This window comes from Pristiophorus japonicus, chromosome 21 (assembly GCF_044704955.1).
Source record: "Pristiophorus japonicus isolate sPriJap1 chromosome 21, sPriJap1.hap1, whole genome shotgun sequence".
Lineage (NCBI taxonomy): Eukaryota > Metazoa > Chordata > Chondrichthyes > Pristiophoridae > Pristiophorus > Pristiophorus japonicus.
Window position 1 is genome coordinate 80,737,627 of NC_091997.1, and position 27,506 is coordinate 80,765,132.

General features: G+C 50.9%; 1 protein-coding gene across 3 annotated transcripts in view; it reads right to left on the reverse strand.

The window, feature by feature from the left end:
- alpk3a (alpha-kinase 3a) overlaps positions 1-27,506 on the reverse strand; it is a 212,603-nt gene that overhangs the window by 128,859 nt on the left and 56,238 nt on the right. For all 3 annotated transcript variants that reach the window (XM_070865104.1, XM_070865103.1, XM_070865102.1), the window contains exons 6-12: positions 24,900-27,201; positions 18,695-18,842; positions 15,116-15,243; positions 14,079-14,114; positions 13,683-13,957; positions 7,760-7,848; positions 7,443-7,660 (exon numbers count right to left, since the gene is read on the reverse strand). In XM_070865104.1, coding sequence (XP_070721205.1) covers positions 7,443-7,660; positions 7,760-7,848; positions 13,683-13,957; positions 14,079-14,114; positions 15,116-15,243; positions 18,695-18,842; positions 24,900-27,201 — 3,196 coding nt within the window. The remainder of the gene's footprint in view (positions 1-7,442; positions 7,661-7,759; positions 7,849-13,682; positions 13,958-14,078; positions 14,115-15,115; positions 15,244-18,694; positions 18,843-24,899; positions 27,202-27,506) is intronic.

The window sequence follows — 27,506 nt, forward strand, 5'->3', positions numbered from 1 at the left end:
CCCGAGCCAGGGTGTCCCTGGAGATGGAGCAGGCGGTGTCCACCGGTACACTCGCGGCCTTCCGCGAGAGGTGGGCGCCGGAGGGACTGCAGTGCATCATCACCCCCGGCAACCAAATTTTAATTTGATCTGTTTAATGTCTAAAGTTTAATTTGTCGGTTTTAGTGCCCCTTCAATAAGGGAGCACTTGATTTATAGTTTCCACTCAAAATAGCTGTAGAGCTGTTGAGTTGGGAGTGGCTTAGCCAGTCACGTGATGTTCACAAGACTCAATAGCTCGACAAACCTGTGAACATACAGGTGCATACATTACAATGGCCATCATTTAGCTACTAAGGGACAGGTGGAGGTTTTGACCCTTATAAAGCAGCTATAGAACGGCAGAAACTTAGCAGAACCCCCCCTTTGGGGAATTTCGATCTCCGCAGCTTACAACCCTTGGAGAGTTGGACCTTCCCCAGGTGCAGAGAGAGCTCACACAGAAGCTTCACCTGGCATCAAGGCTCAATGCTGTTGCTTTCCATCTCGACACCAGGGCTGGACTTTATTAGGGTCGATTTTTCAGCTGACAGCATCACTGACGCTGGCGTCGAATGGACAAGCAAGAGTCGGGAAATTGAATTGAGCTCCATAGCGCCAGAAGCTGGTCGTAACTCACAGAATGATACACCACAGAAGGAGGCCATTCAGCCCATCGTGCCTGTGCCGGCTCTTTGAACGAGCGATCCCAGTTGTCCCATTCCCTTGCTCTTTCCCCCCATAGGCCTGCATATATTTTGCTTCTCAGGTATATATCCAATTCCCTTTTGAAAGTTCGTATTGAATCTGCTTCCACCGCACTTTCTGGCAGGGTTTTCCAGATCACAACAACTCGCTGCGTAAAAACAACTCTCCTCTGGTTCTTTGCCAATGAAGCTGGGTAACACTCAATGGTCTGTAATTCTGTGCAAGAGGCTGGATGGAGCCAGTGCACTGTGTAAATATTAGCATACAAACACTCAACACTATTTACTTTGGCGGTGAGGCACTGACAGAGCCAGTTTAGAGACTATAAATGGAACATTCAAAAGTTCAGTGTTTGTATTCCACCATTCCGTTCTACTTGTTCAGAGCCCAGGCCCGATGGCAAGATCATCCGCCAGAGAATTCTCACATATTACAACCAGAACACGTGGTAACTCCAACAGAGACACACAGTCACCAGACTGCCAGGGACCTCAGACACAGTAATACAGGCACCACACTGTGAGAGATCTCAGACACAGGATGAGGGGTGATCTTATAGAAACATTTAAAATAATGAAAGGGATAGACAAGATAGAGGCAGAGAGGTTGTTTCCACTGGTCGGGGAGACTAGAACTAGGGGGCACAGCCTCAAAATACGGGGGAGCCAATTTAAAACCGAGTTGAGAAGGAATTTCTTCTCCCAGAGGGTTGTGAATCTGTGGAATTCTCTGCCCAAGGAAGCAGTTGAGGCTAGCTCATTGAATGTATTCAAGTCACAGATAGATAGATTTTTAACCAATAAGGGAATTAAGGGTTACAGGGAGCGGGCGGGTAAGTGGAGCTGAGTCCATGGCCAGATCAGCCATGATCTTGTTGAATGGTGGAGCAGACTCGAGGGGCTAGATGGCCTACTCCTGTTCCTAATTCTTATGTTCTTATGAGATGGAGGAACGAGCCACCAATAGTGTGCATGGATGCTCCCATGGATACCGAGGTGGCCATTGACATTGGACAGATGTAAAGATGCAAAACTTAGGCACTATATAACAAGGCATGTGACTAAACACACAGCTGGTAAACAGCATGGGAAATGGAATGTGGCGGACTCAATAAAACACAAAATAACATGTGCCCGCTGCGACTAGATCTACAGGGACCTGAGGCACATTAGACTCTCTCAAACACCATTTTTCTCAGATTAACGAGTGTATGCATACATTACGGGGCGAATTTTCCAGACTTCTGGGCTCCGTTTTTCGCCCCGGAGCGGCGGCAACAGCGGGGCTGAGGTGTTCTGGGCGGGCGGTCAGCCCCCAGCGCCCCGCAGCGATCTCCGGGTCCGGTTTAGCGGCGGCGCGGAGCAGCACCGCCCGGAAGAGCTGCGCCCGGTGTGCAACGCCCCCTGGCGGTGACATCGGTGAGCTTTTTGAGGTCCCGCCCGACCCGTCCGTCCCGCAGCGCGCCCCGCGCGACGGCCTGGGAAATCGGGCGGTCCAACCTGCACCGACTGCAGAGAGCGAAGTAATGCCGTCCTAAGACAAGCGTGATTGGTTTTTCTTTTAATTTTTTTTTGCGATTTGTATTGTGGAAGGTTATTGTGTTTTTTTTCTCCCCAGGCGTCTCTCGGAGCGCTCCCGGCCCGGCTCTTTAGCTCAGGAGTTTCCCACCCTAACGCCCCGAGAGAGAACACCTCCCTTAGCGCTGCCCCCCGCCCCCCCCCCGCCCCACACTCAGGGCCCAGCTGCACAATGTTACTGACTGAGGCGCAAACTGTTCCCGGGCGCTAACTTTACCGCCCCGCCGCCATTACCGCCCCGAAATCATCAACGCCGAAAATTCAGCCCAACGACTGTACCAGGCAAGAAATTAGACTGATACACGGGCAGAGAAATCAGACGGATGGAAGCATGCCCAAGAATACGGAAATGGCATTTGACAAATTCTTGAGACACAAGCAAACAGGAGACTTGGCCTACTGCCTGCATGTTTTCAACATTGTGCCCAGCTGTGCCACTGTACAGATTGGCATGTGCTCACTAAAAATAATTTTACATGGGATACATCACTGAAATCACCCCATTCACAGTGCACTGGATACTTTGGAATATCCTTTACAGCCTGGTCTATTTCCAGATGTTCAGTTTGGGCTCTAAAATGCACTGGCCTCTCAAGCAAAATGTTCTTTTGCTCCACACTTTCTCAATGGAATTGTCAAGCAGCCATTCTCGAGCAGTAATTCCCACCACACTCCGGTGTTAGCGAGAGCTTTGTGTGCACTAGGCACGAAGGCAACCCACCAGGTCCGGTGTTAACCCCGGGCAACAATCTCGCACTCCTCCGTTTTATTCACAGAGACCTATACTCGTCATCGGTCAGGGCAGGTCATTGGTGCCTAGTCAAAGGGCAGGCCGCTAGTGCTGTTCAGCGATATAAAATGAGCCAAAGGTGGGCAGAGGAAACGTTACAAGGACACCCTCAAAGCCTCCCTGACAAAGTGCAACATCCCCACCAACACCTGGGAGTCCCTGGCCAAAGACCGCCCTAAGTGGAGGAAGTGCATCCGGGAGGGTGCTGAGCACCTCGGGTCTCGTCGCCGAGAGCATGCAGAAATCAAGCGCAGGCAGCGGAAGGAGCGTGCGGCAAACCTGTCCCACCCACCCTTACCCTCAACAACTATCTGTCCCACCTGTGACAGGGACTGTGGTTCTCGTATTGGACTGTTCAGCCACCTAAGGACTCACGCTTAGAGTAGCAGCAAGTCTTCCTCGATTCCGAGAGACTGCCTATGATTTGATTTAATTTGTACAGTACAGGCTCCCTCATTGAGTTCTCCATGTTTACATTGTTGAAAAACAGACACCAGTAATGACTGTGTGTTTTCATTGTTGTACAGTAGGGATGTATGAATGATGGGCTGTATTTATATTGCTGCAAAACAGACGGCATGTAAATTTGTTTGAATTTAGGCTGTTGTACAGTAAGGGAGTGTGATTACCGATGTTCTGTGTAATTTCTTTTGGCTGCGTGGCCCAATCAAAATTTTGCACATGCGCATTTCTTTTCAATTGAAAAGCCGGCTCCTCGGCTGCAAGGGACCCCTAGAGCAAGGGAGCATTGGTGATCACTGGTGGAGCAGGGTGGATAAGGGGGAACCAGTAGATCTAGCATATTTGGATTTCCAGAAGGTATTCGATAAGGTGCCACATAAAAGGTGCCACAAGATAAGAGTTCACGGGGTCAGGGGTAATATATTAGCATGGATGGAGGATTGGCTAACTAACAGAAAACAGAGAGTCGGGATAAACGGGTCATTTTCAGGTTGGCAAACTGTAACTAGTGGGGTGCTGCAGGGATCAGTGCTGGGTCCTCAACTGTTTACATTCTGTATCAATGACTTGACTGAAGGGACCGAGTATAATGTAGCCAAGTTTGTTGGCCTTTATTGCAGAAGAGATGGAGTATAAAAGTAGGGAACGTTGTGATGAGTCAGCGTGCTGTGACACGTTCACATCGCACTGACATCATCAGCACGGCGCTGATGAGCTGAGCTCGGCGAGTACCGCACCAACGCTCCGTTACCGCCGCCAACATTTTTTTGCCTCTAAGAGGCCAATTCCGCTTCCTGTGCCAGCGCAAAAGAAATCATATGCAGCGAATTGACCGCAAACTCAGCCCCATGGTGTCTATTTCACTGAGCTTTATAGCTCAGGGGAGCCAGTGTAATCGACCTGTAATCGCACTCGGTCAAGTACACGTTGCCTGGCTCGGGGTACATAGAAACATAGAAAATAGGTGCAGGAGTAGGCCATTCGGCCCTTCTAGCCTGCACCGCCATTCAATGAGTTCATGGCTGAACATGCAACTTCAGTACCCCATTCCTGCTTTCTCACCATACCCCTTGATTCCCCCAGTAGTAAGGACTTCATCTAACTCCTTTTTGAATATATTTAGTGAATTGGCCTCAACAACTTTCTGTGGTAGAGAATTCCACAGGTTCACCACTCTCTGGGTGAAGAAATTCCTCCTCATCTCGGTCCTAAATGGCTTCCCCCTTATCCTTAGACTGTGTCCCCTGGTTCTGGACTTCCCCAACATTGGGAACATTCTTCCTGCATCTAACCTGTCTAACCCCGTCAGAATTTTAAACGTTTCTATGAGGTCCCCTCTCATTCTTCTGAACTCCAGTGAATACAAGCCCAGTTGATCCAGTCTTTCTTGATAGGTCAGTCCCGCCATCCCGGGAATCAGTCTGGTGAACCTTCGCTGTACTCCCTCAATAGCAAGAATGTCCTTCCTCAGGTTAGGAGACCAAAACTGTACACAATACTCCAGGTGTGGCCTCACCAAGGCCCTGTACAATTGTAGCAACACCTCCCTGCCCCTGTACTCAAATCCCCTCGCTATGAAGACCAACATGCCATTTGCTTTCTTAACCGCCTGCTGTACCTGCATGCCAACCTTCAATGACTGATGTACCATGACACCCAGGTCTCTTTGCACCTCCCATTTTCCTAATCTGTCACCATTCAGATAATAGTCTGTCTCTCTGTTTTTACCACCAAAGTGGATAACCTCACATTTATCCAGATTATACTTCATCTGCCATGAATTTGCCCACTCACCTAACCTATCCAAGTCGCTCTGCAGCCTCATAGCATCCTCCTCGCAGCTCACACTGCCACCCAACTTAGTGTCATCCGCAAATTTGGAGATACTACATTTAATCCCCTCGTCTAAATCATTAATGTACAGTGTAAACAGCTGGGGCCCCAGCACAGAACCTTGCGGTACCCCACTAGTCACTGCCTGCCATTCTGAAAAGTCCCCATTTACTCCTACTCTTTGCTTCCTGTCTGCCAACCAGTTCTCAATCCATGTCAGCACACTACCCCCAGTCCCATGTGCTTTAACTTTGCACATTAATCTCTTGTGTGGGACCTTGTCGAAAGCCTTCTGAAAGTCCAAATATACCACATCAACTGGTTCTCCCTTGTCCACTCTACTGGAAACATCCTCAAAAAATTCCAGAAGATTTGTCAAGCATGATTTCCCTTTCACAAATCCATGCTGACTTGGACCTATTATATTACCTCTTTCCAAATGCACTGCTATGACATCCTTAATAATTGATTCCATCATTTTACCCACTACCAATGTCAGGCTGACCGGTCTATAATTCCCTGTTTTCTCTCTCCCTCCTTTTTTAAAAAGTGGGGTTACATTGGCTACCCTCCACTCCATAGGAACTGATCCAGAGTCAATGGAATGTTGGAAAATGACTGTCAATGCATCCGCTATTTCCAAGGCCACCTCCTTAAGTACTCTGGGATGCAGTCCATCAGGCCCTGGGGATTTATCGGCCTTCAATCCCATCAATTTCCCCAACACAGTTTCCCGACTAATAAGGATTTCCCTCAGTTCCTCCTCCTTACTAGACCCTCTGACCCCTTTTATATCCGGAAGGTTGTTTGTGTCCTCCTCAGTGAATACCGAACCAAAGTACTTGTTCAATTGGTCCGCCATTTCTTTGTTCCCCGTTATGACTTCCCCTGATTCTGACTGCAGGGGACCTACGTTTGTCTTTACTAACCTTTTTCTCTTTACATATCTATAGAAACGTTTGCAATCCGTCTTAATGTTCCCTGCAAGCTTCTTCTCATACTCTATTTTCCCTGCCCTAATCAAACCCTTTGTCCTCCTCTGCGGAGTTCTAAATTTCTCCCAGTCCCCGGGTTCGCTGCTATTTCTGGCCAATTTGTATGCCACTTCCTTGGCTTTAATGCTATCCCTGATTTCCCTTGATAGCCACGGTTGAGCCACCTTCCCTTTTTTATTTTTACGCCAGACAGGAATGTACAATTGTTGTAGTTCATCCATGCGGTGTCTAAATGTCTGCCATTGCCCATCCACAGTCAACCCCTTCAGTATCATTCACCAATCTATCCTAGCCAATTCACGCCTCATACCTTCAAAGTTACCCTTCTTTAAGTTCTGGACCATGGTCTCTGAATTAACTGTTTCATTCTCTATCCTAATGCAGAATTCCACCATATTATGGTCACTCTTCCCCAAGGGGCCTCGCACAACGAGACTGCTAATTAATCCTCTCTCATTACACAACACCCAGTCTAAGATGGCCTCCCCCCTAGTTGGTTCCTCGACATATTGGTCTAAAAAACCATCCCTTATGCACTCCAGGAAATCCTCCTCCACCGTATTGCTTCCAGTTTGGTTAACCCAATCTATGTGCATATTAAAGTCACCCATTATAACTACTGCACCTTTATTGCACGCACCCCCAATTTCATGTTTGATGCCCTCCCCAACATCACTACTACTGTTTGGAGGTCTGTACACAACTCCCACTAACGTTTTTTGCCCTTTGGTATTCTGGAGCTCTACCCATATAGATTCCACATCATCCAAGCTAATGTCCTTCCGAACTATTGCCTTAATTTGCTTCTTCACCAGCAATGCTACCCCACCTCCTTTTCCTTTTATTCTATCTTTCCTGAATGTTGAATACCCCTGGATGTTGAGTTCCCAGCCCTGATCATCCTGGAGCCACGTCTCCGTAATCCCAATCACATCATATTTGTTAACATCTATTTGCACAGTTAATTCATCCACCTTATTGCGGATACTCCTTGCAATAAGACACAAAGTACTTTGTGAGCAATCCGATCGGTTCGGCACAGTGCAAGTTTAACCCTACCTTGCAAGTCAGTTATTAGCAAATTGCCGTTCGTCCATTGGTAAATCCAGTGTTGAAAGGTGTGACACTTCAGTTCAATTTCAGAGCCACTTTTCTCCGTCAGATTTTTGCTCTTGTCTTCCATAGAATACTTCATGAATTGTCCATTCAAATCTTTCTCTATGGTTGCATAAGGGATATTATTGGCGGGGCGATAGAGCAAGTGCAAAGGAAGTATCCTGGAAACACAAATTCCAAGTTAGCAACAAATGACTGACAGACATGCTTTTGAAAATAAAGATATACAAATAATAGAATTGTGCGTCAAAACCACTTACTCGGGCACTGGGCCAAAGGCTTCTACCACCCGAGCCTCAGCTGCGAATATTTTAATGTATTCTCTCGCTGTGTTTTGAAGCTTACATTCCTGTAAATTTTTAAAAAAGAATTAGCAGGAAGAATTCCGTTGTGTCCCGTATTTTAGGGCGGTAACAGTCGGCAGGCGCGAGACTTTGCGTCAGGTGCAGAAGTCCCGCCTCTCGCAAGAAATTGGGGTTACCGCTCCGGAAGGAGGTGAAGCCCAAAATAACGGGGCGGACGGGTCGGGGGCGGGGCGGACAGGTCGGGGCGCAGCGATACCCACGGGCCACGTAGCGCTGTCATGTAGCGGGGGCTCTTCCCGTCTGTAAAGTCCTGTCCCCTCAGTACAGATTCACACGAGGCATGTAGTGAAGTCAAGGTCACTCTGGACCTGCACCTTTATTTCACAGCTCTGGAATGCTGCACTTGCCTGATTCCTGTCCTTATGTACCTGTCTCTTGCAAGTGCACCCCTGGTGGTAGGTTATGCTGGTGGTTACAGGTCATATCTTATTACAGTCATGTATAGCATGTTAGGATACAGTTATATATAATAATGTAAGATACATGACATCACCCTCCCCCAAGGTCTTATTGTCTTTATTGGTTCAGTCTCTCAGGTGGTCAACGCTCTTGCATGGAGCGTCGGAGTTGTAGTTCAGTTGTTTGCCTTGGTGTCTGTTTTTCTTTGGGTGTGGTTGCTGGTATCTCGCCTGAGCTGTGTGTTTCAATTGGTGTGATTGTTGTTGACTCGCCTGGGCTGTCTGTTGGGATTGCCCTTTCCTCAGGTTGTTCCCTCTGTCTGTCCACCAGGTGTGGTGCGAGTTCCACATTGTAGTCTGCCTCTGGTTCCGCAATGTTGTTGGTAAATCTGCTTTTGACTTGGTCTACATGCCTCCGGCAGGTTTTGCCATTGTCCATTTGTACTACCAGTAGCCTGTTTCCTTCCCTGCCCGTTACTGCAAGCCATTTGGGACCCCTGCCATAGTTTAGTACAAACACTTTGTCCCCTATCTCATTCCATCTCCCCCTCGAATTTCTGTCATGGTACTCAGTCAGCTTACGGCGCTTTGCCTCAACGATTTCGTGCACGTCTGGGAAGATTAATGAGAGCCTTGTTTTTAAAGTCCTTTTCATCAACAGTTGCGCGGGGGGGGATCCCAGTCAATGAGTGCGGACGAGATCTGTATGCCAGCAGCAGTCGCGACAGGCGACCCTGCAGCGTGGGACCTTGGATTTTAAGCATGCCTTGTTTAATGATTTGCACTGCTCTCTCCGCCTGGACGTTGGAGGCCGGCTTGAACGGTGCCGTCTTGACGTGATTAATGCCGTGGTCAATTATAAAGTCTTGGAATTCTGCGCTGGTGAAGCACGGACCATTCACTGACCAATATGTCAGGGATTCCGTGCATTGCAAACATGGTTGCGAGGCTCTCCACAGTGGTGGAGGTTGTGCTCGAGTTTAAAATGGTGCATTCGATCCACTTTGAAAATGCATCTACAACTACGAGGAACATTTTGCCCATGAATGGGCCCGCATAGTCTACATGTACCCGCGACCACGGTTTGTTGGCCAGGGCCAGGGGCTCAGTGGAGCCTCCCTGGGGGCACAAATGGTGCACCTTCAGACGCAGAGCTCCAAGTCCGCGTCAATACCAGGCCACCAGACGAGAGATCTGGCTATGGCTTTCATGAGAACGATCCCCGGGTGCTGGTGGTGGAGCTCCCGGACAAATGCCTCTCTGCCTCGCAGAGGCATGACTACTCGGCTGCCCCACATCAGGCAGTCTGCTTGGAGTGATAGCTCATGCATGCGCCTGTGAAAGGATTTTAATTCCTCGGGGCAGGCATCACGAGCCTCTGCCCAGTCACCTGTTAGGACACATCTGTTTACTAAGGATAACATGGGGTCGCTGGCCGTCCAGGCTCTGATTTGGCGAGCTGTCGTGGGTGAACCTGTGGACTCAAAGGCATTGATTGCCATGACTATCTCACAGTCCTGTTCGTCAGACCCTTCCGTGGTCGCCAGGGATAGCCTGCTGAGCACGTCGGCCCAGTTGTCTGTGCCTTATGGTATAGTCGTAGGACGCCAGCATGAGTGCCCACCGTTGAATTCGCGCCGAGGCGTTGGCGTTTATTGCCTTGCTCTCGGATAGGAGGGACGTGAGGGGCTTGTGGTCGGTTTCTAATGCGAACTTGGCCCCGAAAAAGTTATTGGTGCATCTTTTTGACACGCATGCGAGTGCCTCCTTCTCTACCATTCCGTACCCGCACTCCGCCCGCGAAAGTGACCTGGAGGCATAAGCTATGGGTTGTAATTTGCCTGCACTATTGACATGTTGCAAAACGCACCCGACCCCATACGCTGACGCATTGCATGTGAGAACTAGCCTTTTACCTGGATCAAAGAAAGTCAAAACACTGTTGGAACACAGAAGGCGCGTTCCTGGGCGTCTCCCCAAAACCAATCGCACCCCTTCCCGAGTAGCACGTGGAGAGGCTCCAGCAGCGTGCTTAAGTTCTGCATTAAGTAATTGAGTAGCCAGAGAAAGGCGCGCAGTTCTGAGACATTCCGGAGCCTGGGTGCCAGGCGAATTGCTTCTGTTTTGGACTCTGTTGGGCGGATTCCATCAGCGGCAATCCTTCTGCCCAAAAATTCAACCTCGGGTGCGAGAAACAGGCACTTGGATTTCTTGACTCGTAGGCCTACCCGATCCAACCGCTTTAGTACTTCCTCCAAATTACGGAGATGGGAGTCGGTGTCCCTGTCCATGATAAGTATGTCGTCTTGAAATACAACCGTCCCCGGGATGGACTTGAGCAGACTCTCCATGTTGCGCTGGAATATGGCAGCTGCCGACCTGATGCCGAATGGGCATCGATTATATATGAAAAGGCCTCGATGTGTTTTAATGGTGGTGAGTAGCTTGGATTCCTCGGTCAATTACGCAGATGTGAGGTCTAGTTTTGAGAAAAGTTTAACTCCAGCCAATGTGGCAAATAAGTCCTCCGCTCTGGGCAGCGGGTACTGGTCCTGTAGGGAGACTCTGTTCATGGTAGATTTGTAGTCCCCACAGATTCGTACGGATCCATCAGGCTTCATGACTGGGACGATGGGACTTGCCCAGTCGCTAAATTCCACAGGTGATATAATGCCTTCCCGCAGAAGCCTGTCTAGTTCGTGTTCAATCTTTTCGCTCATCACATAGGGTACAGCTTTGGCCTTGTGATGGACCGGTCTAGCATCCTGTGTGATGTAGATTTTGACTTTGGCCCCTTTGAAAGTGCCCACACCTGGCTGAAAGAGATGTTCAAATCGCTTTATAACTGTTGAGCAGGAGGTCCGTTCCTCTAATGACATGGCATGGACATCATCCCATTTCCAGTTTAGTTTTGCCAGCCAGCTTCTCCCCAGCAGTGTTGGGGGGTCTCCGGGGACAATCCACAGGGGAAGTCGGTTCACTGTCCCTTTGTGTGTGACAGAGAGCATGGCGCTGCCGAGGACTGGTACGATTTCTTTGGTATAGGTCCTTAGTGTGGTGTCGACCCTTCTTTTTGGTCTGTCTCTTTTATGCAGCCACAGTTGTTCAAATTGTTGAGCGCCCATGAGAGATTGACTCGCTCCCGTATCCAGCTCCATGTTGACAGATATCCCATTGAGTAGGAGGCGTCCTGTTGTAGGAACAGCGGCCATTGATCGTGTTGACCCGCTGTACACCGGTGTCCCGGGTACTGTCCCCACCATCTTCTGGTCCGCTTTCCGACCCATCCGATTCGTATACCAGCCGAGCTGCCGTCTTTTTGCACATGCGGGCCAAATGCCCTGTATATTCACAATTGCTGCAAACAGCCTGCTGAAATCGACATCCCCTTGCCGAGTGCCCACCCCCACACCTCCAGCACAGACCCGTTCCATTGTTTAAAGAATGAGCTGCATCTGGCTGATCTCTCTTGAGCTTCTCTCAGTTTGTAGTTGATTGCTCGCATTGTGGGTTGATGAGGTGTGAACGGCTGTTCCTGTGGCCCTTGATGGCTTCTGGCGCCACTGCCTGCTGTCGAGAGCCTGTTCTCCCGGTTTTGTCTGTGTGTGGGGGTAGCAGCTTGTTTAGTGCTGTGAACTTCTTGTTCCGATATTTCGTTAGTTGTCGTACCTGCATTGTAAATCAACCTCGTTTCTTCTTCTCCTACCAAGAATGTCTGTGCAACCAGTGCTGCTGCCTCTAAGGTCAAGTTCTTGGTTTCTATGAGCTTTCAGAATATGCCTGCGTGGCCTATTCCTTCAATAAAAAAGTCTCTCAGTACTTCTCTCCTCAGTTCATCGAAGAACTCACATAAACTAGCCAACCTCCGAAGTTCCGCCACGAAGTCGGGTATGCTCTGGCCCACACAGCATCTGTAGTTGTAGAACCTGTGTCTAGACATGTGTAGGCTGCTCGCTGGCTTCAGGTGGTCTCTTACCAGTGTGCTCAATTCTTCAAACGACTTGCTTGCTGGTTTCTTGGGTGCCAGCAGATCCTTCATTAAAGTGTATGTTTTCGAGCCACAGCTGGTCAAGAGATGGGCTCTTCTCTTGTTGGGCGACGATAAGGCAGACCAGTCTTTGGTCACAAAGCTTTGCTGGAGCCTTTCTATAAAGTCTTCCCAATTGTCTCCCGCATTGATCTGATCCGTTGTTTGCCATTCTGTGGATTCTGTAATCCCGTAACTCGTCGCCACTGTAAAGTCCTGTCCCCTCAGTACAGATTCACACGAGGCATGTGGTGAAGTCAAGGTCACTCTGGACCTGCACCTTTATTTCACAGCTCTGGAATGTTGCACTTGCCCGAGACCTGTCCTTATATACCTGTCTCTTGCAAGTGCACCCCTGGTGGTAAGGTATGCTGGTGGTTACAGGTCATATCTTATTACAGTCATGTATAGCATGTTAGGATACAGTTATATATAATAATGTAAGATACATGACACCGTCATTAAAGGGGAGGGCCCAAGCTGCATACTCTGCAGTGAAGAAAGGTTCCTACCTGGACCACCAGTGAGCATGGAGCTTACCGATCGCGACACGGATCCCGCGTTCAAAGCAGCAGGACAAAATTGGTATAATTTTTTTAAACCCATACCTCCCATGTAACTTGTGCCCAGTGAGCAGCCGGCCGCCTGGTTCACCTCCCCGGAATCTGTCGCTGTCATCGTCCAGTACAGCTTCGGGGGGGCGATACCCACTATGGGGGCGCAGCACATGGTGACGACATCATTGCCGGCGGAGCAGGGCACTACGGCTTACCGCCACCGCTAAACTCCCGCTGAATTTAGCAGGAGTCGTTAGCGGTGCCCCACTGGCGCCCCCTGGGGGCAGTAACGGGAGGTGCAAGCACCTTGAATTTCTCGGCCTCAGTCCCCTCACAGATAGATTCAAAATGTTGTCGTCATCACCATCGTCATTAACACCACCACCAGAGTAAGGACATTAAAGTCTTATAGCATAGATTGACCAGGAATGGGAAACAGAGGAGGGAGACTTGAGATATTGGAACTATTCCCGCTGTAGCAGATAAGGCCGTTTTTCAGAGAGTTTTTATCATATAATTCTGATAGAGTGAATAGGAAAAGACTGTTTTATCCGGCTGGGAAGTCACTGATGGAGGGCGAGAGTGAGGAGAGATGCGTACCGACAGTAGGGCCCATTTTGATGAGCGAGTATGCTTTTTTAAAATTCAAGTATTTTCCATTTGTTTACATCAGCCTTTCTGTTGAATTATTAAACACTAATTTTTACTTAAACAGTGAGTGCTAATCATATCAGGAAAATCTGGAGTTGGGAAAGCGAGCAGTAGTTTCCATAGGTAGTCACGATGGAATCCACCCTGATCTCATGAACCGTCTCTAGCCAGAAGCAGCCCCTTACCTGCATAGTGATATCATGGTTGCTTGCGACAAGGCCATTTTCACTCTTGGTCCCGTAAGAAATGCAGTTCCGCACTTTGATTATGCAAGTCGCGCCAGATTCGAATATCGGTTCCAATCCGTAGATAACCTTCACCCGGCTAGCCTTGCGCCGAAACCCGTCGCCAAAATTCAGCTCCTTTGTCATAATTCTGCCGAAGAGTTTGTTGCCCCAGAAACCTGCGTCCGTCAGACCTTTGGTGATGAGCATCGGCATCATCTCAATCTCCTCGCCCACTGTAACACAGAACCAAACCGGCGAGGACGCACTGGATTATAAACAATGGCGGAGCTATGATTATTAACGCAACATCAGCAGGGGGGGGGGGCGGGGGGACAATGGGGTTTTCTATCTTACCTTCAATTTCTTCTCTTGAGATAAATGCATATAACACTGCAAGAAACAAAACCAGTTAGATTTTCATTCAAAATAACACAGCAATGTATTGAACAACGGTGACAACAAATTAAAACAGACTTGCATGTATATAGCGCCTTTCACAATCTCAGGATGTCCCAAATCGCTTTACAGCCAATAAAGTACTTTTGGAGTGTAGTCACTGTTGTAATGTGGGAAACGCGGCAGCCAATTTGCACACAGCAAGCTAAACTCCCACAAACAGCAATGTGATAATGACCAAATAATCTGTATTATGTTGATTGTGGGATAAATATTGGCCAGGACACCGAAATAGTGGCATGGAATCTTTTACATCCACCTGAGCGAGCAGATGGGGCCTCGGTTTAATGTCTCATCCGAAAAACAGCACCTCCGACAGTACGGCACTCCCTCAGCACTGCACTGGGAGTGTCAGCCTAGATTTATGTGCTCAAGCCCCTGGAGTGGGACTTGAACCCACAACCTGCTGACTCAGGGGCAAGAGTGCCACCCACTGAGCCACAGCTGATTCTCGAGGGGGGGGGTCGGCCATTTAGGACCGAGATGAGGAGAAATGTCTTCACTCAGAGGGTGGCGAATGTTTGGCATTCTGTACCTCAGAGGGCTGTGGATGCTCAGTTGTTGAGCATATTCAAGACAGGGATCGCTAGAGTTTTGGATGTTAAGGGAACCAAGGGGATCGTGCGGGAAGATGGAGTTGAGGTAGAAGATCAGCCATGATCTTATTGAATGGCGGAAAAAGGCCGAATGGCCTGCTTCTGCTCCTATTTTTTATGTTATGTTCAAAGATTCTTGCTGCCACACATTCTGCAACTGTTCAGCATAGATTTGCCACAGTCCCCGCTGTGACGGGTTCAGGAGAGCCTTCGGACAGCTGGCAGGCCAAGTAACCAAGCTTGCCCATGGCCTCCCAATGTGGCACTGCCTTCCTGCCTTACCAAAACACCATGTACCGCTCCACACAGTTCAGTGAGGTGCCGAAGATTCTCCCTCACCTTCGCTGCTGAAGAGGAAATCGGTGGCATCAGAACCGTATTCATTCTCCATGACACATCGGTAAACGCCGCAGTCCTTCGCCGAGGCCTGGACAATTGCCAATGACACTTGACTCTCATCACCAGTGCTGAAAAAACACAATGAGGAAAGGATCAGACGGCACTGGCAGTAAACGCCTCGGGCCAAGGGACCATTCCCTCAGAGACCGTTTCCCCCGAACGGAAACATTCCATGGAGGAGAAATTCGCTCGCACACCTCAGTTGGGGCGATGTCCCGGGCGGGGCGGGAAATTTTGTGCGGGCAAATGGTTTGCGTCTGCCGCGGCAAAATTCACCAGCTGGGCCCGGAGTGTGGGGCGGGGCACTAAGGGAGACGTTCCTCACCTCTCTTAGGGCGCTAGGCCGGCTGAGCAACTGAAAATCCCCGAGCTATACAGCCGGCCTCGGAGCGCCATAACAGAGGCCTCAGGGGGGGGAAAAAAACCTGAAAAACACATTGCCAATAAATAACTCACGCCACCCAACATAAATCGCAAAAAAAACCAATCACACTTACCCGAGGTGGACATCACTTACCTCACTGCACCAGGGGGCGCTACGGAGCGCTATGGGTTGGTCGGGAACCAAAAGAAAATCGATCCGGTGTTGCAACCAGGGGACGCTGCACACCGGCTCACCTCTCCCAGGCGGTAATGCTCCATGCCCCGCTGAAACCGGCCCCAAAAACCCCGGCGGGACGCTGGAAGCTGGCCGCCCGCCTAGAGGTGTTTACCGCCGCCATTGCCGACTCTCCGGGGTGCTAACAGGGGCGGCAGAAGACCGAAAATCCAGCCCCAGCTCTCTTATCTGTTGGCCTGTTTTCCTGCGGCACAGTTAGAGATTGCAAGCCCCCCGTCACTCAATGAGGTCCTCTTCAAAGAGCTGGAGTCCACAGCTCGGAGGTTTGGCCTTTGTGAAGCTAACACTTCCCCTAATGTCCAAATGCACCATTAATGTTTCTATAGGTGGCATCGGCAGCTCCACTTCATAGCGAGGGGATTTGAGTACAGGGGCAGGGATGTGTTGCTACAGTTGTACAGGGCCTTGGTGAGGCCACACCTGGAGTATTGTGTACAGTTTTGGTCTCTTAACTTGAGGAAGGACATTCTTGCTATTGAGGGAGTGCAGCGAAGGTTCACCAGACTGATTCCCAGGATGGCGGGACTGACATATCAAGAAAGACTGGATCAACTGGGCTTGTATTCACTGGAGTTCAGAAGAATGAGAGGGGATCTCATAGAAACGTTTAAAATTCTGACGGGTTTAGACAGGTTAGATGCAGGAAGAATGTTCCCGATGCTGGGGAAGTCCAGAACCAGGGGTCACAGTCAAAGGATAAGAGGTAAGCCATTTAGGACCGAGATGAGGAGAAACTTCTTCACCCAGTGAGTGGTGAACCTGTGGAATTCTCTACCACAGAAAGTTGTTGAGGCCAATTCACTAAATATATTCAAAAAGGAGTTAGATGTAGTCCTTACTACTAGAGGGATCAAGGGGTATGGCGAGAAAGCAGGAATGGGGTACTGAAGTTGCATGTTCAGCCATGAACTCATTGAATGGCGGTGCAAGCTCGAAGGGCCGAATGGCCTACTCCTGCACCTATTTTCTATGTTTCTATGTTTCTATGTAACTGGTAGAGTGGACAAGGGAGAACCAGTGGATGTTGTGTATTTGGACTTTCAGCAGGCTTTTGACAAGAGATTAGTGTGCAAAATTAAAGCACATGGTATTGGGGGTGGGGCAGGTCGCGCTGTGGGGGTGGGGCAGGTCGCGCTGTGGGGGTGGGGGCAGGTCACGCTGTGGGGGGGGGGCAGGTCGCGCTGTTGGGGGGGGGGCAGGTCGCGCTGTGGGGGGGGGGGCAGGTCGCGCTGTGGGGGGGGGGGGCAGGTCGCGCTGTGGGGGGGGGCAGGTCGCGCTGTGGGGGGGGGGCAGGTCGCGCTGTGGGGGGGGTGCAGGTCGCGCTGTGGGGGGGGGGGTGCAGGTCGCGCTGTGAGGGGGGGGGGCAGTGAGGGATGCTGGCTCCCTTTGGAGCAGAAGTGTAGCTTCCTGTTAAAGGGCAGGTACTAAGCAGCATGGCTTGACCTTACAGCAAGAGTTAACAGCATTTCCCCAGTCTCTTAGACCTGGGAGAAAATGCAACAAAAATGAGGGCGAGATGAGGCTGCAAGTAATGGAACAATTAGTTAAATGAGCGAAGTGAGTATTGGCACCACCGTGTTAGCCAATGAGTTGGAGGCAGGATGGGCCTTATATTAGGACTTTTTTTTTCATTCCCAGGATGTGGGTGTTGCTGGCAAGGCCGGCATTTATTGCCCATCCCCAATTGCCCTTGAACAACTGATTTGCTTGTTGGGCCATTTCAGCGGGGCAGTTAAGAGTCAATCACATGGTGTGGGTCTGGAGTCACATATAGGCCAGACCGGGTAAGAGCGGCAGATTTCCTTCCCTAAAAGGACATTACACAAAGTCTATTTTGCAGCGAAGTCTATTTACTCAGCAAACAGAATCTATTTAAGCAGTCTCTACGCACTCCACCCGTCCCAAAGATCCTTTGTTACCCGATTAGATGGTTCTTGACAAACAGCCTTTTTATAGTTAATAAACAAGAGAGTTGAAAGAATTTTTTTTTTTTTTTTAAATGCCCTTACGTTATTTTCTCCTGGGTTGTTCTGGAGATTAATTGTCAATCTCTGGAGACTCTGGGATAATCCTGGTGTTGGCAACCCTAACCCCAGCGGTTTTGCATAGTGCTGGACATGTGCCTGGTGCCTGACCAGAATCCCGCTCCCTATTAGGGCGAGAAATTCGGTACTGTCCGCTTTGAGGCGGTGCCTGCGCCGGGGCACTATCGTTGGGCGATACAACTGAATATCGCACTAAGAGGAGAGTGTAGTGCTAAGGGAGAGTTGCACACTCCTCTTCGGGCGCTAACGGAGCGATAGCGCAGGAGGCCGACTCAATTGCTGACGCGAGGATGCCGGCATCCTAGCGGCTGAAGATGAAAATTAAAATCCTGCTGAAAATGTCAATAAACTTCACCCACACTTCCCCACTACTGCAACAAATAAACAGAAGTTGGAAAAGTAAAATTTCAGCCCTTTCCTTGCACCCCGGATGATATCGGCGGGGGATCGTCACTGGACCGACTGCTTTCCCCGTCCAGTCTCAGCGCCAGGTGCTACCGCAGGCGAGAGTCAATTTTGCAACTATGGGGCCACGGGGGCGTTGCACACTTAATGATGTCACTCAGTGGGCGGGGCTCGCGGGCGCAGCCTAATCGGTCAGCGCCACCGCCAAACCTTCACTGGAGTTTACGGCGCTCGGACAGGAGCTGCTTAATGGCCTCTTAGCGCCCTTCTCTGGCGCTAACGGTGGTGCTAAACAGCCCAATTTCTCCCCCATGACTTTGATCAGCTGCTTATAGCATTGCCCAGATGAAACTACAGTACGGAATCTATCCATTTGGATAAAATGACCTAAACATCTATCACTCGGCCCCTGGTGCAAGAAGGAAAGTTGCATAAGCTGGCAACAGTTACCTCCGTTTCAACTTGTCCACGTGAAGTCCGTCTTTCTGCCATGTAATGGTGGAATCGCTCAACACGTTGAAGAACTGGCACCAAAGCTTCAGGTTCCCAGAAGCATCCGAAAATTGCTCTGCTCTAATCTTTCGAATCACCTGAGGAGCTAAAGGAGGCAAAATGTAAAAATGTCGGTCACCAGCGGCACAGAGAAGCAGGACCTCAAAGCAACAGTGAATGGTGACCATTGAGAACGTCCACCAATTTCAGGTCTCATCCCAGCCCTGGCTGAAATGCTCCTGTAGTGTACGCACCCGTGAGCATGCTCACAGGTTCGTTGAGCTGATGAGTTGTGAGTGACAAGACTCAATAAAACCCCAGCCAGTTGGGCTTGGTGGATCCACGATGAGGTACGTGGTTGTGAGCCTGGTGGATGAACTGGTAATGTGTCGTGTGATTGTTAAACCTTTTGCTACTAAACCAACTAGTTCTTAATAGTAATGTGTTGCTATGAGTTCTTAAGCAAAGCACCCATGAAGCAAATACATTACAAAACAAATACATTACAGCTCTCAGAGACCAGCTTTATTTCAGGACACGCCGTGGGCAAACTCACCTCACTACAAGAGTAAGAGGCAAAGTCAGGACGTATATATAGTCTGCCTCACCGGTAGGATAAACGGACTAATTCTCCGTTCCCCACAGTGTATTCCTTCCATATGATCCAGCTAGCAAGATGCGTTTGTGTAAAATTAAACCGTCAGATTAAATTTTATTTCTTTTTCAATTTAGTTTAATGCCGATTATGACAAAAATGGAACGCACTTTAAGGGAAGCCAGGATTACTGGCTCAATATTCCAACTGTGTTTGCCAATGTGCAGTGCAATGATAATCATAAAACCTTCATCCAAGTCACTGTGGCACTTGCGCGAGATGCTACTGCAATAAAACTGTCACTGATCCCTTCCCTCCCCGTGACAGTGACAATTCTACAATATGACACAAGCTGGTCTCGCTCGCTCTCTCTCTCTCCCCATCTTCCCAGACACAGCCGTCCCCCATCCAGAAAATCACATTTAGTACCAACAACCATTTGGATTTATATCGTGCCTGCAATGTAGTAAAACATCCCACAGCACTTCACAGGAGCATTATCAGGCAAATTCTGACACCGAGTCATACAAGGAGATATTAGGACAGGCTCGAAGGGCCGAGTGACCTGCTCCTGCACCTATTTTCTATGTTTCTACAACAACAACTTGTATTTATATAGCACCTTTAACGTAGTAAAACATCCCAAGGCGCTTCACAAGAGTATTATGAGATAACAATTTGACACTGAGCCGCAAAAGTAGAAATTAGCGCAGGTGAGCAAGCTGGTCACAGAGGTAGGTTTTAAGGAGCGTCTTGAAGGAGGAAAGAGAGGTAGAGAGGCGGAGAGGTTTAAAGAGGGAGTTCCAGAGCTTGGGGTCCAGGCAACAGAAGGCACGGCCACCAAAGGTTGAGCGATTATAATCAGGGATGTTCAGGAGGGCAGAATTAGAGGAGCGCAGATATCTCGGGGGGGGTTGTGGGGCTGGAGGAGATTACAGAGATAGGGAGGGGCGAGGTCATGGAGGGATTTGAAAATAAGGATGAGAATTCTGATAGCCAAGTTTTGGATCACCTCTAGTTTACGTAGGGTAGAATGTGGGAGGCCAGCCAGGAGCGCGTTGGAATAGTCAAGTCTAGAGGTAACAAAGTAACAAAGGCATGGATGAGGGCTTCAGCAGCAGATGAGCTGAGGCAAGGGCGATGTTACGGCGCGTCCTGAAGGAGGAAAGAAGTAGAGGGGCGCAGAGGTTTAGCGAGGGGATTCCAGAGTTTAGGGCCTGGACAGCGGAAGGCCCGTGGTGGAGCAAAGTAAATCAGAGATGCCAGATTTAGAGGAACTCTCAGTTCTTGGCGGGTTGTAGGGCCAGAGATGTTTTAGATCCAGCAGAGTCATGAACACGCAATGTTTTTTTAAAAAAAAAAAGAGATTAGCTTGTCTGTTCTCCATCTCTCTACCGAGTGGCCAATCTCAACAACGCTTCCTTACGGGAAGAGAGAAAAATCGGGATCCGGCCCAAAATCATCATCTGCAACGCGCTGCCTGAAAGGGCGATGTAAACATATTCAATTGTGACTTTCAAAAGGGAAATCGGAGATACACGTGAAAAGGAAAAATCTGCCGGGCTATGGGGGAAGAATAGGAGAGTAGGAGAAATTGGAAGAGCTGACACTGGCACGATGGGCCGAAGGCAGCTGTAAGATACTGTGAGCTCTGTGGTGTATGTAGCACACAAATCACTGACTCCACACGGTCTGGTGTTGATCTAACTGCTGTGACCTTCGTCCTTTATTGTTCAGCTCCAGAGTGCCTCTCAGGTGTGGTGGTCAGCCTTATATAGTGCCAGTTGCAGGTACTACCAGGTTTCCCACCACAGCGCCCTCTGTGGAGTGGCATAGTGCTTAAATGTAATGTAAGGGACTGGGATGATACACACATCATTACATAATATCACCTTGCCCCCCCGCCCCCCAACCAGGATGCAGGAAAACGATACACACATCATTACATAACAAGCTCAAACGTGATAGGGACAAGCTGCAGAGAAATGAACAAGCGATGTTTTTAAAGAGATTAGCTTCTGGCCGTTCTCCTTCTCTCGCAGAGGTGGAGTTTCTGTCGGGAAACCCAGAAGTTCGGGTTTCCCTGCATGCCGTGGCGTTTTGCTTAACAGATTCCCTGCCCGGAAGTCAGCTTGATTGACACGTTTGGCTTTTAGTTGGGCAGGTAGCCCCCCCGGGGGGGTGCCCGCAGCTGCAGGTAAGCTGGAGCGGGTCGGGAGTTACAACAGTCTATTTTACAGCAAAGTCTATTGACTCACCAAACAGCAAACAGAGTCCTATTTAAACAGAGTCTCTACGCACTGCACCGTCACGCACCAATAACCCCAGGAAGAGGTTAGATCCTTGACCCGAGAGGGGAGGGAGCTCCAATCTCGGGGCAGCCGATCTACGACCCCTGGTTGGGGGGGGGGGGGGGGGCGATTTATGGCTGGGTGGGTCTGAAGGGGGTGGGGGGGGGGAAAGCACTTACCTTCTCCCACTTCCCCCCCCCCGCTAAGCTATCCTTGCCTCCCTTCAGCTGCCGCGATTCCTGCAGCCTGGGAAACCTGGCCCACCGGGGTTAAACATGAAAAGCAGCCTCATTCAAATATTTTGGGGGTCGAAATTGGGCTTTGTAAGCCGCCCGTTACCCCGCACGCTCAGCGGTGTCGACACCTCACCCGTCGGCTCGTTGGCAGAGGCGCCATGAGGCAAAGCCGCGGCGCGTGGTGAGGTCATCCAGCGTGCAACACCGCTTTGACGTCTCTGTCGCGACACGGTTCCCGTACCGACAGGCGGCCGTACAGCCTGGAAAAAGCGGTCGTAACAGAGCGGAGCTCGGGCGGAATCGGCCAGAAAGGAAGATAAGTTTTTCTCTTTATTTATTTCTGCATGTTTTCATTAGTTTTAAGAATGAGGAAGTGCGTGTGGATCGGAGAAGTTTTTAGTTCGTTTTTTGCTTCCTTTTTTTTCCAGCGCGACAGCAGCGCCTCCCCTCAACGGGGAAATTCAGTCGGCCTCCTGAGCTCCCGCCCGAGGGTGTGTGTGCAATGCCACTTTTAGAGCTGTGCTCTCATCTTTGGGCGTAAAAACTGAATTTAGGACTTTGAGGCTGTACCTAACACGCAGCGGTAAAATCAGCGCTCAGGCAGTGACACCGTCTCAAAACCAGCGGGACCCAATTTCAACCCTTAACTTGTCCCAATGCCATCTCCTTTTGTCTCGCACCATCATCCCTTTTGTCTCTCGAATCTCTCCTGTCTTCCACCCTATCACAGACCTTCCCTTTTGTTCTCTCCGGCCTTCTCCTCTTTCCCTGCCCCTGCACTTGCTTAAAACCCGTTACATCTCTAACTTTTTCCAGTTCTGACGAAATATAGAAACATAGAAAATAGGTGCAGGAGTAGGCCATTCGGCCCTTCGAGCCTGCAACGCCATTCAATGAGTTCATGGCTGAACGTGCAACTTCAGTACCCCATTCCTGCTTTCTCGCCATACCCTTTGATCCCCCTAGTAGTAAGGACTACATCTAACTCCTTTTTGAATATATTTAGTGAATTGGCCTCAACAACTTTCTGTGGTAGAGAATTCCACAGGTTCACCACTCTCTGGGTGAAGAAGTTTCTCCTCATCTCGGTCCTAAATGGCTTACCCCTTATCCTAAGACTGTGACCCCTGGTTCTGGACTTCCCCAACATTGGGAACATTCTTCCTGCATCTAACCTGTCCAACCCCGTCAGAATTTTAAACGTTTCTATGAGGTCCCCTCTCATTCTTCTGAACTCCAGTGAATACAAGCCTAGTTGATCCAGTCTTTCTTGATATGTCAGTCCTGGGAATCAGTCTGGTGAACCTTCGCTGCACTCCCTCAATAGCAAGAACGTCCTTCCTCAAGTTAAGAGACCAAAACTGTACACAATATTCCAGGTGTGGCCTCACCAAGGCCCTGTACAACTGTAGCAACACCTCCCTGCCCCTGTACTCAAATCCCCTCATTATGAAGGCCATCATGCCATTTGCTTTCTTAACCGCCTGCTGTACCTGCATGCCAACCTTCAATGATTGATGTACCATGACACCCAGGTCTCGTTGCACCTCTCCTTTTCCTAATCTGTCACCATTCAGATAATAGTCTGACTCTCTGTTTTTACCACCAAAGTGGATAACCTCACATTTATCCACATTGTACTTCATCTGCCATTCATTTGCCCACTCACCTAACCTATCCAAATCACTCTGCAGCCTCATAGCATCCTCCTCGCAGCTCACACTGCCACCCAACTTAGTGTCATCCGCAAATTTGGAGATACTACATTAAATCCCCTCATCTAAATCATTAATGTACAATGTAAACAGCTGGGGCCCCAGCACAGAACCTTGCGGTACCCCACTAGTCACTGCCTGTCATTGTGAAAAGTACCCATTTACTACTACTCTTTGCTTCCTGTCTGACAACCAGTTCTCAATCCACGTCAGCACACTAACCCCAATCCCATGTGCTTTAACTTTTCACATTAATCTCTTGTGTGGGACCTTGTCGAAAGCCTTCTGAAAGTCCAAGTACACCACATTAACTGATTCTCCCTTGTCCACTCTACTGGAAACATCCTCAAAAAATTCCATAAGATTTGTCAAGCATAATTTCCCTTTCATAAATCATGCTGACGAATGATCACCGACCTGAAACGTTAACCTTGTTTCTCTCTCTACGGACGCTGCCTCGCACGCTGAGTATTTCCAGCATTTTCTGTTTATGCTTCATCCAAAAGCTGCCACCTGGGAGCGGATTGGCTGCCCGCCCCTTGTCCCGCCTCCGTTAAAGCTGGAAGGGGGCGGGTCAGAGATTTTTTACGTTTCTAAGGAGCCACTATGGGGCGCATTTGTCGGGCTTTTGCGCTCCGTTTTTCGCCGCAGAGGGGCAGCAATGGGGGTGAGGTGTTTTGGGCGGGCGGTCAGCCTCCAGCGCCTCGCGGGGTTTTCGGGGCCGGGTTTTGCGACGGCGCGGAGCAGCACCGCCCGGAAGAGCCGCGCCCGGCAAGCAACGCCCCTGGTTGTGACTCCCGCCCGAACCACGCGCCCCGTAGTGACCACCGCCTGGGAAATAAGGCCCAACCTATACCGAGTGCAGAGAGGCGAGGAGTGGACTCCGAAGGCAAGTGTGATTGTTTATTCTTTTCAGTTTTTTTGCGATTTGTGTTGTGGTGGCGTGGGCAATGTTCTGGGAATGTTTTTGTGGGTTTTTATTTTTCTCCCCAGGCAACTCTCGGAGCTCTTTAGCTCAGGAGTTTCCCACCCGAACGCCCGAGAGAGGTGAACAACGCCTCCCTTAGCGCTGCGCCCCCACACTCCGGGCCCAGCCACCCAATTTTGCAGACTGAGGCGCAAACTGTTCCCGGGCGCAAACTTTACCGCCCCGCCGCCATTACCGCCCCAAAATCATCAAAGCCGCAAATCCAGCCTTTCAAAGGGAGCAGGGTGAGAGATAGCTGCACACCACTATGGCTCCAACTCTCCGACCCACGCCCCCTGGGACAACGGGTCCTTGCCGCGAACACGGAATTTTCTCCAGGGTCTCAGTCGCACTCCTACCTTTAAAGGGGTTCTTCGTTGATTTGACCTCGTCCGCTTTCACTTCGCTTTTAACGGAGGCCGATTTGGAGTCCTTGGCGGTCTCTCCTTTGGCCAGCGGCGAGCTCCCGCCTACGTCTCCGGGCTCCTCGTAGAGCTTCGGCACTTCGAGCATGGACATCTTCCGGGACACGGTGGGGGAGCGCCGCTCCGCCGGCGCAGCCGGGGTCACCGCGGGGGCCTGCAGTAGCGCCGCCCCTCGCCGGGGGGGCGGCGGGAATAGGCTCGACGGGTCCTCGGCGTGACCGGCCTCCCCCTGCCCGTGCGGCAGTCTCTTCGCCCCCTCCTCTTTCTTCGGCTGCGTTGGCGCATCGGGCGCCGGCCCATCCGGATCGTCCGGCTGCTTCGAGCGCGGCAGGAAGATCTTGCGGCGGGCGCCCGAGGCAAGCTCCGCTGGCGTGGCGGACGGGATGACGGGCGGGGCGTCGTTGGGCTTGATCTTGGCGCTGGAACCTGGCGGTAGAGGCGCGGCGGGTACGTCTCTCTTCAGCGCCTCGTTGTCCTCGGCACTGACGGCGGCTGGGCTTTTACGCGGTATGTTCTCCACCACAATGGCCGGTACTTGGCTTACTTCTGCCGCGCCGGTGTCCGACACGTTCTTTGCTGTTTGTGACTCGCTGCCAGACAGTACATCGTCCGCGCTTGGTATTGCTGGTTTTGGAATGGAGACCGCTTCCTCACTTGGAATACACGTCACTTCCAACAGCTTGCTTCCATCCCCGGTCACCTCTTTCACCGCACTCTCTCCCACTGTGCCGACCAGACACGGGGCTGTGTAATCATCTGCTTGGCCTCCAGCCGGTGATAAAGCACTTACACCTTGCCCTTCCACTGCACCTTCAGGACTCTCAACATCCAAGGTTGGCGGGAGAGTAGAGGCCTCCCCGATGCCTGGCTCCTCTGGTGCCCCCGTTATATTTAGCTCTGTGTGGCCCACGGCGGGGTTTTCCCGAGGCTCCGCCGTGACAGAAGCAGCCGGGCGCGGCAATGCCTGTGTATCGGCAGGCGTGGGAGCACCGGTGGCGCGGTGGTGTCCGGGAGTGTCCGGTGGCACGGCGGCAGGGAGGGCGGAGTCAAGGTCCACCTCCGCCGCCGGCGAGGCCAAGATCAAGGCGTCTGCGTTCGGCTCCTCCGCGGCGGGCAGCTCCGCGTGGTCAACGCCCGCCCCCGCCACCGGTCCAACAGGGCCGCGTTCTGCTTCAGCGGCGTGGGGACGTTCGGTGCTGGCCGGCAATGCCGGTGGTGGGGGGTGGACAGTCTCTACCGCGGTGGCCGGCCGCGTTTGCGCCGCGTTGCGAGGTGGGAGCACGCCCTGGCCGGGGATACCGCTTGGCTTTGGCTGCGTGCCGTCGGAGGTCGGGGTGGCTGGAGCGGTCTCCTCACCGGAGATGCCGTTTTGCTCGGAGATGTCCGTCAGGTCCGATTTCTCCGCAGCGACAGGCAATGACTTAGAAGGGTGTGGAACTTCTTTCGATGGTTGCAATGCGCCGTGCGATGGCGGTTTGGGCACAGGCGAGATAGTGGGCGTCGCTTCCGGTTTCTCCACATCGGCGGCGGGAGATATGTCACCCAATAGGAAACTGGGTATCTTTAGGTAAGACAGGAACTTCCCGACGATGTTGGCGCCGAAACTGTCCGCGGATGCGTTCCCCGGCACACTCTCCTCAGGCACTACTTCCTCCGCACGATCGACATCCAGCCATTCGCCTCCAGCCTCGGCAATCACTGCCTCGGGTACGTTTTCGTCCGTGGCGGTTGCTTCGACGAAGGGAGGTGCCAGGTCGACGGAAGCTCCTTCCGCCGACGTACAGCCGGCCTTTTGGCTTGCCGTGGTTGTCGCCTCCTTCGCTTCAGGGGGCGCGTTGTCTGCGGGGGCTGGGCCCGCTCCGGGGTTTCGAGGCACGTCCACGATTGGGGCGCGATCGCCAGCGGGAGCAACGTCCATCGCTTCGACGTCGCTTCCGAGGTCCGGACCTGGCTGGCTGGCCGTCTGCGTAAACTGGTTCCTCTTCCCGGCGGCCGGCTGCTTTTCCTCGGCGCCCTGAGGCGGTAACGCGCCCCGGCCGGGGGAGTCGCTTGGCTGCGGCTGCGCCCCCTCGGAGGCCGGGGTCTCCGGGGCGGCAGGCCCACCCGAGGGGTCTTTTGGCTCAGAGATGTTCGAGGTGTCCAATTTCTCCCGCTCACCATTAACACTGTGCACATCCCCTGCCTTCTCAGCAACTGGTGAGGCATCAGGTCTCGCCTGTTCCTTACACCCCACCACCTGAAATACAAAACAAAAAAGAGAGATGAAATCAGTAACATGATTTATACCACCAAAAGAAAGACTTACATTTATACAGTGCCTTTCACGAGCACCGGGCTTCTCAAAGCGCTTTACAGCCAATGAAATACTTTTGGAGTGTAGTCACTGTTGTAATAGAAACATAGAAAATAGGTGCAGGAGTAGGCCATTCGGCTCTTTAAGCCTGCACCACCATTCAATAAGATCATGGCTGATCATGCAACTTCAGTACCCCATTCCTGCTTTCTCTCCATACCCCTTGATCCCTTTAGCCGTAAGGGCCA